We start from the raw sequence: 12,815 nt of genomic DNA, 5'->3' as shown, positions 1-12,815 counted from the left end.
TATTTTTTTATAGGATTGTTTAATATGCTTAAGTGCAGTTACTATACTTAAGGTGTAGATGCTAAGAGTCTTCTGAAATCTTCCTTACCAAGTTTTATAAGCACAGACGACAAATCTTGTAAGGGTAAAGTTAACTTTTACTGGAAAATAACCACTTTTGAGCTTCTGTAGGGCTGAAAGATGTGTTCTGTTGCTGAGCCACTTAAATAAATTAGTTTCTTTTCTGAAGCTTGCATGTTCTTCCTGTGCCCATGTAGGTTTCCTCTTAAGTTCTGTAGCGCAGGGGTTCCCAACCTTTTTATGCTATTGTCCAACACCATTAAGTAAGGTATCTGTGGACCCAGGTTGGGAGCTCCCTGCTGTAGTGGGTACTTGGTGGTCAATTTGGACTTGATGCACAGAAGAGCCTGTTTTCATGCTTATCAGCTCAATCTAAAAACTTCAATCTGACCAAATTGGGTCTAACACGAGGAAATCTGCAGATGCTGGAAATTCAAACAATACACACAAAATGCTGGTGGAACACAGCAGGCCAGGCAGCATCTATAAGGAGAAGCACTGTCGATGTTTCGGGCCGAGACCCTTCATCAGGACTAACTAAATTGGGTCTAATACTATTTACAGATGAGTAGTTATCCAGTTAGGCTACTTCTGTGCAGCAAGGGACATTTCTCCATATCTGCTTATCTATTGGAACTGAGAGGATAAACATTCCAAAGTTCATATAGATGTTTTGGATCTAAAAGATGGTACTTTTTTGTGTTTCACCCCTCTCCACAGGAATGTTCACGTATGATGAATCTACAAAATTGTTCTGGTTCAACACTTCTTCATTTGAGACTGAGGGACAGTTTACTCTAATTGGCATAGTTCTTGGCCTAGCCATTTACAACAACTGTATATTGGATGTGCATTTTCCTATGGTCGTTTACAGAAAACTGCTGGGCAAAAAGGGAACGCTGCGTGACTTGGAAGACTCTCACCCGGTAATATATAAGCTTTATCAGTTTTTTTTAGCTAATTTAATTGACATCTCCATGATAGCATGGAGGTTTTCCAAGAATTCTCTAAGCTGCATGAGCAAATTTCTGATAAATGATATTGGAATCCTTTAATCTAAAGAGATAAAAGTAGTGGATAAACAACGAAGTTGAAGGTGTAAAGTCAGGAAAAATAAGGGGAGATGGTGAAGAAGGTATTAACTTGAAAGGGAAGCATTAGCAACCCAATATTTACTCAATTAAGTTTTCTACTCATTTAAACCAGACAGTACAAATTAGAATATTATTTGAATAAAGTGAAAACGAATTTCTATGCTTAGTTTTGACATACAGAATTCTTTTACACAATTCTGATATTGACCCAAGTTTGTTTTAACTGTAATAAAATCTTAACATTTACTCAAAGTAAACTCTGAAATTCATATTCTCTTCCCCTATCATCTCACCCAGGTCTTGTATCAGAGCTTAAGAGAACTTCTTGACTATGATGGCAATGTTGAAGATGACATGATGATCACTTTCCAAATATCACAAACTGACTTGTTTGGAACTCCTCTGATGTGTGACTTAAAGGAGAATGGGAATCAAATTCCAGTGACAAATGAAAACAGAAAGGTAAGACCAGATAATGTATTCCAGTTCATATTTTAAAAAATCTAGACTGGTGTGATATTGATATGGTTTTTCCATTGACCTAAAGATGGCAACATAATTTTCTGTTGGGGCAGCAGAGTAGCATTGTGGTTAGCACAATGCTTTACAGTACCAGTGACCTGTGTTCAATTCCTGCCACTGACTGTAAGGTGTTTGTATGTTCTCCCCGTGACCATGTGGATTTCCTCCAGTTTCCTCCCACATACCATACCAAGACGTACTGGTTGGTAGGTTAATTACTCATTTTAAATTGTTCCATGATTAGGCTAGGATTGGATTGGGTGGAATTGTTGGGCAGCGTGGGTCAAAGGGCTGGAGGACCTACTCCAAGCTGTATGTGAATAAATTTAAAAATATATGAAATGTGTGCTGCAATACAGGCTGAAGTCTACTGGCACAGACTTCTTTGAAGAAGGGCTGTCTGTGATTAAGCGTAGCACATGTTAAGTATCATTCCAGTATAAAATAATGTATCCTCTCTTAAAAGATTTTTACTCCTGTCGTTGTAACTCTGAAGTGGCCTTTTTCTCTGATGAGTAATGCTCTCCATCTTTTCGTTTCTTTAGGCCAGGTCTTCCCAACCTGGGGTCCACAGACCCCTCAGTTAATGATAGGGGCCTATGGCATAAAAAAGGTTAGAAACCCCTGGTTTAGGCCTTAAGTGCATTTTTTAAAATTAGAATTACGGTAATTAAAGGAACATCAGTGTAAGATGGGAATCCTTGAACTCGTGCTGTCTCCTGAGAATGGAAAATCTACATCAATGGAGGTAGTAGAGGAAATGGGGACATGGAAAACAAAAAGCTTGTGCAAGATGAGTAGTAAAGGGGTGGAGCAAAGAACTAGAGAAGAAGAAATGGATGTTTGAAGGAAATTATTTATCTCCATACTTGGACGATGTCACAAAAGATCGAAGTGTAAAAGGTTTTTTTTTGCTTGGTGCCATAGACTTGCATAGCACAACTTTTCAGCATTTTCAGTATGAGTCATCTGTTGAAATGATGTATGTCTCTTCAGATCCTAATACATTTGATCCACTCAAAATCCAGTGGGCCAATTTAGATTGGTGGTCTACATTGCAGGAAATCTGTCACTTGGTTTGGGAACTTTATTACAAAAATATATATAGAAACAGAGCAGTACTGGTAGTTGGGAATGCACTTGGTAAGTGTGCGTTAAAAGGTAAGGGAAGGCACTTGTGAGTAGTATAAAAATTGAGGGAGAATGCAGAGAATCACTTGAGCTCAAAGAGCTAGTCAGTGCCAGACATTTATAGAATAAACCAAGAATTAGTATTATCTAATTTCCTTTGATAGATTACTACATAGTGTTTCCCACAGTTGATATTGTACTGAGCTCTAATGTGTTATTTTGTACCAAACAGGAATTTGTTGAGCTTTATACAGAATACATTCTCAACAAGTCAGTAGAAAAGCAGTTTAAAGCCTTTCGAAGGGGTTTCCATATGGTAACCAATGAGTCACCACTCAAGTATTTATTCCGACCAGAGGAGATTGAGCTACTAGTCTGTGGAAGTCCGGTAAATCAGTAATTAAAACTTATATACTAAACTTTCTGATTAAAGACCATGAAGTTTTATATTATTAAAGTTGATAAAGAGAGATCTTTCAAATTTAGAACCTAGATTTTCAAGCACTTGAAGATACTACAGAGTATGATGGTGGCTATTCCAAGGAGTCCCGTATTATAAGGTATAATTTTAAGTTTACTTCCATTTCTAAGTTTGTATTATTGTCTAGTGTCAATATTGTAGGTGGTTTATTTTATCATATACCTTCAAAAATAGTTCTCCCAATTTTTTCACTTAGTTTATATTGTCATTGATGTCAGTATACATGCTTGCTATATAGTGAGTCATTTATGAAATGTCAACACCTCTTTTGACTTATTCACTCCCAATTCAACCTTGTTTGTCTTTTAATTGGTTAAGGAGGAGCAGTTTGTCTCATCTAAAGGGCCCTGCTGAAATATCCAGGGTTTGTAATTAGTAACTTTTCCCAGATATAATCACTTTTGTGCTAAGTAGTATTATAGCAAGTAACACGTTTTCCATTGACTTCCTTTATATAAGACAAAAATTGTAGTTCATCTCATTTTATTCTCCCAGTGGTCTTTCCTCCCTGATATTAGAAGTGGAGTAATTGCTAATTATTCCAATCACAGCTCCTTTGATAATGAAACACCCCGTGGAATGTAATTCCACACAGCCCTACTGTACTGTCATTGTCTACCAACTACAAGAGGTGCTCCAGCAACTTACAAAGGCTCTTTGGTGGCACTACCTAAATATTCAACATTTGTTGCTTAAGAGACAAGTGACAAAAGCACTGCCATCTCCAAGATTCCTTGCAAAGTTATCTGCATCTGGAAGTGAATTGTAATCCTGATCATAATCCTTCAACTCCCTTCCTAATAACAATCCAAGTGCACCTTTACTGTGTGGTTACCACAAATACCATCAAGGGCTGTGAGGAATAGAGAATAAATATTGACCTTTACACTATAGTCCATATCCTCAAAATGACTTGAAATAATTTAATTGTAAGTCAAACAAAAGAGATCTTGATTCATCAGAATCTGACTTGTGATTATGTTCTCAAAGGAAAGCAGTATTTTGATTTCTACATTCTAACAGAAATATGGCAATAAGCTGATAGATACAGAAAATAAACAGTGGAGTAAATCTGATCTTAATATGCTCTAGGGTCTTGGAATCCACATTTAAGTTTGTATTCAACATGAATAATTCTGACCATAATTAACTGTTTACTGCTTTGTTAAAAAGGCAACTGATCACTGAATCTTCTATAATATGGCAGTAGTGCATTGACGTTATTTGGTTCGTCATCTTGATCTGGAGCTTCATGATGCTGAGAAAATGATTATAACAATTTTTATATTTTATATTTATATTTTTAAGTTGGGCATAAAAAAATTAACTTGAACTGTTGTGCATAAAACAGGTTTTTTCACAGAATTATCAAAATGTTAAGGAACTGGAGAAATTTCAATATGGTAGTTTGTTTATAGTGGTGCTCTTGACAGGAATAACATTTTAGATGCTTGTCATAATAACCAGAAACAATAGAAGGAAAGCCCTTAACGTATTGGAATTTATAATTAACTCAGTAGTGGGTAAAGATTCTGTATTTTTTTCACTTTAAAAGTAAATTAATCAATACTGGAAGGAGGATGGGGTGAGGGGAAAATTGCAAGGATGTGAGTCGTGTGGGAAAGAAACAAATGGAGTTGCTCTTCAAAGTGTATATTTGATAAGTGAATAGCAATCTGTGCTACATTATTAATATGATATACAAGAAAAAAAATTTGTTTCCATGTTGTCGTAGGTAAGAGTTGCAGATCATTATAATGGCTGTCCCTTTTTAGTAGCAAGAAGAGAAACTAGGTATTTGATAACCACTCAGTCCATTTTTTCCATTCATCTCTCATTGATTTTAGGTCTGAGCTACTACATTGCCCTCTCCAACTTCCTTATTATAGTTTCCAGATGGAGTACTTATTTCCAAGTTGGAGTAGTTCTCATAAAATGGTGTATTTGATAAGACTTTTATTTACTGTGTCTTAAATATCAGTTTGTCACTTGAATATCATTAACTTACATGTTATATGTGAGGAAAGGGTTGGTGCCAAATAGTTCCAGTAATATAGTGTTTGGATGTTTGTTAATACAATGGTAAATGTCAAGATCCATTATTTAAAAGGCATTAAAGAAATGAAATAAAGACAACACACACAAAATGCTGATGGAACACAGCAGGCCAGGCAGCATCTATAAGGAGAAGCACTGTCGACGTTTCAGGCCGAGACCCTTCGTCAGGACTAACTGAAAGGAAAGATACCAAGAGATTTGAAAGTAGAGGGGGGAGGGGGAAATGCAAAATGATAGAAGACCAGAGGGGGTGGGATGAAGCTAAGAGCTGGAAAGGTGATTGGCAAAAGTGATACGGAACTGGAGAAGGGAAAGGATCATGGGACGGGAGGCCTCAGGAGAAAGAAAGGGGGAGGGGCGAGCACCAGAGGGAGATGGAGAACAGGCAGAGTGATGGGCAGAGAGAGAGGGGAGAAAAAAACAAACAACTAAATATTGTCAGGGATGGGGTAAGAAGGGGAGGAGGGGCATTAACGGAAGTTAGAGAAGTCAATGTTCATGCCATCAGGTTGGAGGCTACCCAGCCGGTATATACGGTGTTGTTCCTCCAGCCTGAGTGTGGCTTCATCTTGACAGTAGAGGGAGGCCATGGATAGACATATCAGAATGGGAATGGGACGTGGAATTAAAATGTGTGGCCACTGAGAGATCCTGCTTTCTCTGGCAGACAGAGCGTAGGTGTTCAGTGAAACGGTCTCCCAGTCTGCGTCAGGTCTCACCAATATATAAAAGGCCACACCAGGAGCACCGGACACAGTATATCACACCAGCCGACTCACAGGTGAAGTGTCGCCTCACCTGGAAGGACTGTCTGGGGCCCTGAATGGTGGTGAGGGAGGAAGTGTAAGGGCAGGTGTAGCACTTGTTCTGCTTACAAGGATAAGTGCCAGGAGGGAGATCGGTGAGGACGAGTGGACAAGGGAGTCGCGTAGGGAGCGATCCCTGCGGAAAGCAGAAAGGGGGGGAGGGAACGATGTGCTTGGTAGTGGGATCCCGTTGGAGGTGGTGGAAGTTACGGAGATTTATACTTTGGACCTGGAGGCTGGTGGGGTGGTAGGTGAGGACAAGGGGGACCCTATCCCAAGTGGGGTGGCAGGCAGATGGGGTGAGGGCAGCTGTGCGGGAATTGGGAGAGATGCATTTGAGAGCAGAGTTGATGGTGGAAGAAGGGAAGCCTCTTTGTTTAAAAAAGGAAGACATCTCCTTCGTCCTGGAATGAAAAGCCTCATCCTGAGAGCAGTTGCGGCAGAGACGGAGGAATTGAGAGAAGGGGATAGCATTTTTGCAAGAGACAGGGTGGGAAGAGGAATAGTCCAGGTAGCTTTGAGAGTCTGTAGGCTTATAGTAGATATCAGTAGATAAGCCGTCTCCAGAGATGGAGACAGAAAGATCAAGAAAGGGGAAGGAGGTGTCGGAAATGGACCAGGTAAATTTGAGGGCAGGGTGAAAGTTGGAGGCAAAGTTAATGAAGTCAACGAGCTCAGCATGCGTGCAGGAGGCAGTGCCAATGCAGTCGTCGATGTAGCGAAGGAAAAGAGGGGGACGGATACCCGTATAGACTTGGAACATGGACTTTTCAACGAAGCCAACAAAAAGGCAGGCGTAACTGGGACCCATGCGGGTGCCCATGGCTACACCCTTAGTTTGGAGGAAGTGGGAGGAGCCAAGGGAGAAATTATTGAGAGTAAAAACTAATTCCGCTAGATGGAGGAGAGTGGTGGTAGAGGGGGATTGGTTAGGTCTGGAATCCAAAAAGAAGCAAAGAGCTTTGAGACCGTCCCGGTGGGGGGTGGAGGTATATAGGGACTGGACGTCCATGGTGAAAATAAGGCAGTGGGGGCCAGGGAACTTAAAATCATCGAAAAAATTCAAAGCGTGAGAAGTATCACGAGCATAGGTGGGAAGAGATTGAACAAGGGGGGGATAAAACTGTCAAGGTATGCAGAAATGAGTTTGGTGGGGCAGGAGCAAGCTGAGACAACTCTGCTCTCAAAAACACATCTCTCCCATTTCCTGCACAGCTGCCCTCACCCCATCCACCCGCCACCCCACTCGGGATAGGGTTCCCCTTGTCCTCACCCACCACCCCACCAGCCTCCAGGTCCAAAGTATAATTCTCCGTAACTTCCGCCACCTCCAACGGGATCCCACTACCAAGCACATTTTCCCCTCCCCCCCCCCTTCTGCTTTCCGCAGGGATCGCTCCCTACGCGACTCCCTTGTCCACTCATCCCCCCATCCCTTCCCACCGATCTCCCTCCTGGCACTTATCCTTGTAAGCGGAACAAGTGCTACACCTGCCCTTACACTTCCTCCCTCACCAGGTGACACTTCACCTGTGAGTCGGCTGGTGTGGTATACTGCGTTCAGTGCTCCCGGTGTGGCCTTTTATATATTGGTGAGACCTGACGCAGATTGGGAGACCGTTTCGCTGAGCACCTACGCTCGGTCCGCCAGAGAAAGCAGGATCTCCCAGTGGCCACACATTTTAATTCCACGTCCCATTCTGATATGTCTATCCATGGCCTCTCCTACTGTCAAGATGAAGCCACACTCAGGTTGGAGGAACAACACCTTATATACCGGCTGGATAGCCTCCATCCTGATGGCATGAACATTGACTTCTCTAACTTCTGTTAATGCCCCTCCTCCCCTTCTTACTCCATCCCTGACATATTTAGTTGGTTTTTTTTCCTCTCTCTCTGTCCATCACTCTGCCTGTTCTCCATCTCCCTCTGGTGCTCCACCCTCCCCCTTTCTTTCTCCCGAGGCCTCCCGTCCCATGATCCTTTCCCCTCTCCAGCTCTGTATCACTTTCGTCAATCACCTTTCCAGCTTTTAGCTTCATCCCACACCCTCCGGTCTTCTATCATTTCGCATTTCCCCCTCCCCCCACTACTTTCAAATCTCTTAGTATTGTCATGACCTCAGCCCCCTCCTTCAAGAGAATCGCAAGATCGCTATTAATTCGGGTCTTGGACCCAGGAAATGAGAGACAATGCCACGGAGTTGACCATTGTTCTTAGAGGCACCTGTGTGAATTGCAACTCTATAGTACGTGCCAGATATCAGGGACATGGACACCCTCGGGCAATGTGGTGTGGGGATGGCCTCACCCTACCTTGATTGACATTTACAAATCTGCCAGCCATGATAAAAAGGAGACTGCTGGAGGCGGTACTCCAGCGACACACCAGACGGAGACACCATCGCTCATCGCTCCCGTAAGGACGGGAAGCTGTTCGGGAGCCACGTGTGTTCTGGTTCCCCTAGCTAGGGAATTGAGTGGCTGATAACCCCGAAAAGGATTTCGGACTGACAACGAGGAACTCCCGTTCTCGATCTCACACTTTGAGTCCAGAAGGCTGGCAAGTTTATTTTCTCTCTCCAACCCGTGAACACGCAGCGGTCCCTCAAGCGGCAGAAAGCATCCATGAACTGGCGAGACTTTTATATTTCAATTGGACAAATCGTTCAACCCCTAGACAACGATAGAGCTCATTTTTGATTGATTATTACTACACCTATGCTTTAGATTGAGTTTTGACGATGTATATGATCTGAATGTTTTGTATTAACCATACGTTTGTGCCCCTTTATAAATAAAACGTTTGAAAATAGTAGCACCAGGCTCAGCGGACCCATCTATCTTTGCTGATAAGTCACCCGGTTACTGGGGAACGTAACAGTATCTTTCCTTTCAGTTAGTCCTGATGAAGGGTCTCGGCCCGAAACGTCGACAGTGCTTCTTCCTACAGATGCTGCCTGGCCTGCTGTATTCCACCGGCATTTTGTGTGTGTTTGAATTTCCAGCATCTGCAGATTTCCTCGTGTTTGCGAATGAAATAAAGCATTGTTTGTTTCCAAGTAGTATATTAAATTCAGTACTAATTAGGGAATATTTTAATTCCTTTGCAGGGAATTTTGGGAAATAGTCCATGCATTTTCAGATGAGCAAAAACGACTCTTCCTGCAGTTTACAACAGGCACGGATCGAGCACCAGTTGGTGGCCTTGGAAAACTTAAGATGATCATAGCTAAGAACGGACCAGATTCTGAGAGGTAATAAGTCTCTTTTAACATTAGTTAAGTGTAATGTATGTATGTATTTAAAAGCAAATATTCTAGCATGAGACAGCTATGAATCACTGTTGTATTGACAGTTAATGTATCAATACTTTTCATTCATCGGTTATTGTAACAAAACATTTCTACAGCACTGCCTTCAAATCACTCGGCATACTTGCTACCTAAAATGGAGACAAAGCTTGACTAAATGGTGGTAAAAAGTTTTGATGCTTGTAATTGTAAAATTTTGAAATCTGCTCTGCTCATCTCAGCTGTGAAGCTATCAAAACACCATTATTCCTATCCCTTTTATTAAAACTTGTTTAAAAGCCATTGATTTGGTTCTATTTCTGTTTCTTGCAGAAACTTCAATGATCTGACAATTCTTTAGTGGCTAAGATCTAGTTTTCTGTAGATTCTTCAGAATTTTACTTTGTTTCCTTCAATCTCTCAGTCAGTTTTATTCAGCCTTGATTGGTTGAGAACTCCATATCTCATAGACCTGCATCTTAATCTATCCAGTTAATGTACACTTGTCTCAGTACTGGCCTATGTAGGTATCTCCAGCTCTGTCCACTGCTGTGGCAGAGATAATCTCCTACATGTACTTTGTCTCATCATCTGTGTTAGAACACCCAACAATGAACTCAATTTTCTAACTGCTGTGTGATTTGTATTTGGGGTGAGAATGAACAAGTGTTTGCAGAATGTTCCGATTCACAATTTACAATTATATGTTAAATATAGATGTCCTTTCACTAGTAAATTTTGACTTCCACAGCGAGCTTGTACTTAATTTTCATAGCATGTTGATCATAAAGTCAGTGGTTTATTGACATTTACACAATTTCAAGTATGCACTTGTGAATGGATTACTTGCCCCTCTATCAGGGACACATTGCATCAGATACACAACATTCTCAAGGAAAACTAAGTGATACATGAAACCTCTTTTCCACCATCTTGATTGGATGACATTACATTCCTAAGCATAAACATCACAACCCCTTATCTTTAGCTAAGCCCAAACATGCTGAAAGCAGAACAGACTGCTCTTACAAAACTGCTAAAATGAAATACCTACAGCATACAGTAAAAAATTTAACCAGAGCATTACATACACAATTTTAACAAAAACACAATTTTAAAAACACAAGTTCATTGTCATACAAAATGATCATAGTGTTGCTATACTGAAGGATGTAATTTAAGGTTGTGCAAATTGGTGACTTGTGTTCACAATTGTCTACTGCAGGTTGGAAGCATAAAATGGAACCATAAAGTAGTGTCTCTGCATATTAATACTTCACCATATTGGTGCTGAATATATGGCAGAATCAGCTAGTAGATTGAATTTGCTGATAACTACCTCAAATTTGTTTTATTCCTCAAATAAACTGCAAAACAATAAAATGCTCAAATACAAGATTATTGTGAAAATTAGTTTTTCTTTTTACTGAACTTGATCACTTTTTTTTCCAGATTACCAACATCTCACACGTGTTTTAATGTCCTCCTACTTCCTGAGTATTGCAACAAGGAAAAGCTCAGTGAGAGACTACTAAAGGCCATTACCTATGCCAAAGGGTTTGGCATGCTGTAAAAGATGAATGTAAAGCGTGTGATAAAAAGTAAAATTATGGGTGTCAGTGTTCCTGTGTTTTTTTTTAAAAAAGGCCATAAAATAGTAACAATAGTCACCAGTGACTGCTTCCCCTCCTGGGGATGCAGGGCTCGAACAACACATTTCACTCGGGACACTGGGATGGAACAGCAGATTTCAGCTACTTCTACAAACTTTTTGTTAGTGTGACTTTCCATATCATTTGCTTGTATGTATAGTAAACTTTTTCTGAATATTTATTTTTAAATTCCTGTGGGGAGGAATGGGGGAAATTAATCATGTTTGTTCCATTACTGAATTGGCCATTATGAATTTAAACAAGCAAGCAAATTATCTCAAATAACGTTCCTTGGATTATTATCAGTCTAATTTTTTAAACTATATTTTTACTTCTGAGGCATTCAGTTCTAGGAGCATTCTCTTCCCCTAACCCCACTGTTGCTTTGATCCTTAAGATTTGGAGTGGTTTGGTGCAAGTGCTGCTGTTCTAGTCCCAGAGAAAATTTTTACTTAGCTTTACATCTAATAAAGATGGAAAAAAAACCTGGAATGTTAACTGCATTCTTAAGACCCTGCTTTAATTACAGCATAAAAATTCATGGAAGATTTTAGAAAAGAAACAAATAAATCTTCACTGCTCATTCTTGCAAGTCTGGAAATAAATTTCTGTTTAACTTTTCAACTCTTGCTGAATGTTGGAATGCTGGTTCACTGGATTTACTGACTTTTTAATTCCATTGTTTGACGTTTTTGGAAACTCCCATACAATGGCATAACAGTATTGAGTTTATTGGGGGTGGGGGGGTGGATAGAAATGGATAAGTGTGCAAAAGTGCCCTTGCAAGAATTGGAGCCAAAGTTTCCTCTTTTGTTTTTCCAACAAATTCAAAATATACTGTGCTTTCTTTATTTCAAATAAAAATCTTACTGTTCCTTCATTTTATCTGCTGTACCTAAGCAATATATTCAGCAAGAACAACATTGTGCTTAATCCTATAGGTCTTTCATCATTTCTAATGGGGAAAAGGCTAATTGCATATAAAGTAATGTGATATGCAGAAGGTGGTGATAAGAAGGTATCAGCACTATTCAAACACTTTTTACTCATTGACAAATGGACAAAAGGATGTTAACATGAATGATACTAAATAAAATGGAATACAACAATTTCTTTGTTTACTGGCATGATAGGTACTCAAACTGAATGGTGCTCAGAATGTTTTATTGTGAGATTGACTAGATAAAACATGAGTCTACATATAGCTTGACTTAATCTCTTTTTTAAAGCATCACTACCTTGTAGCTTTAATTTATGCAGCTTTACCAGTTTTCTGCCAATTTGGACAGATAGCTTCAATCTGCTGTTAAACTGTCTTTACCAAATGTTATAATGTAATATTAAGTAGCAGTGGGCATTAAGAAATTTCCCAGAATTAAAGGTTAATGATTCTTTAGAATATATTTTATCAAAACTTGAACAAATAATGCAATCTTACGGTTTGTACAAACATTCTGTTTGAAGCTTCTGGTATTTTTAGCTGCTAAAACATCTAGTCTATTTGGCTTTTGGCCCCTGAGCTGGTATGCCAATACAATTCATATATTAAAGAAAAGTATGTTAGAAGTTTTTGTTGAGAGCTTATAAAAATGTTAAGTCAAGACAATTGCAAAAATCAGGTTTGAAAGGAAGGAAAGGTTACAAGATCAATGGAAACTACCTTTGTTTTTATTGTTTCAGTCATTATGTAATTCAGCTGGGTATTTAAATATAAAAAAT

At 39.8% G+C, this 12,815-nt stretch overlaps 1 protein-coding gene across 2 annotated transcripts in view; it reads left to right on the top strand.

Annotated features, from left to right (window-relative positions):
- Positions 1 to 12,205, top strand: part of ube3a (ubiquitin protein ligase E3A) — a 56,478-nt gene extending 44,273 nt beyond the window's left edge. For both annotated transcript variants that reach the window (XM_073044101.1, XM_073044102.1), the window contains exons 6-11: positions 781 to 986; positions 1,452 to 1,616; positions 3,040 to 3,195; positions 3,294 to 3,367; positions 9,265 to 9,408; positions 10,897 to 12,205. In XM_073044101.1, coding sequence (XP_072900202.1) covers positions 781 to 986; positions 1,452 to 1,616; positions 3,040 to 3,195; positions 3,294 to 3,367; positions 9,265 to 9,408; positions 10,897 to 11,017 — 866 coding nt within the window. In that variant the 3' untranslated portion in view covers positions 11,018 to 12,205. The remainder of the gene's footprint in view (positions 1 to 780; positions 987 to 1,451; positions 1,617 to 3,039; positions 3,196 to 3,293; positions 3,368 to 9,264; positions 9,409 to 10,896) is intronic.
- The last annotated feature ends 610 nt before the right edge of the window (positions 12,206 to 12,815 follow it).

The sequence above is a fragment of the Hemitrygon akajei genome, chromosome 4, assembly GCF_048418815.1.
Source record: "Hemitrygon akajei chromosome 4, sHemAka1.3, whole genome shotgun sequence".
NCBI classification, from domain to species: domain Eukaryota; kingdom Metazoa; phylum Chordata; class Chondrichthyes; order Myliobatiformes; family Dasyatidae; genus Hemitrygon; species Hemitrygon akajei.
The sequence above is the reverse complement of the archived record's forward strand: the minus strand, read 5'-3'. Positions and strand labels throughout refer to the sequence as shown.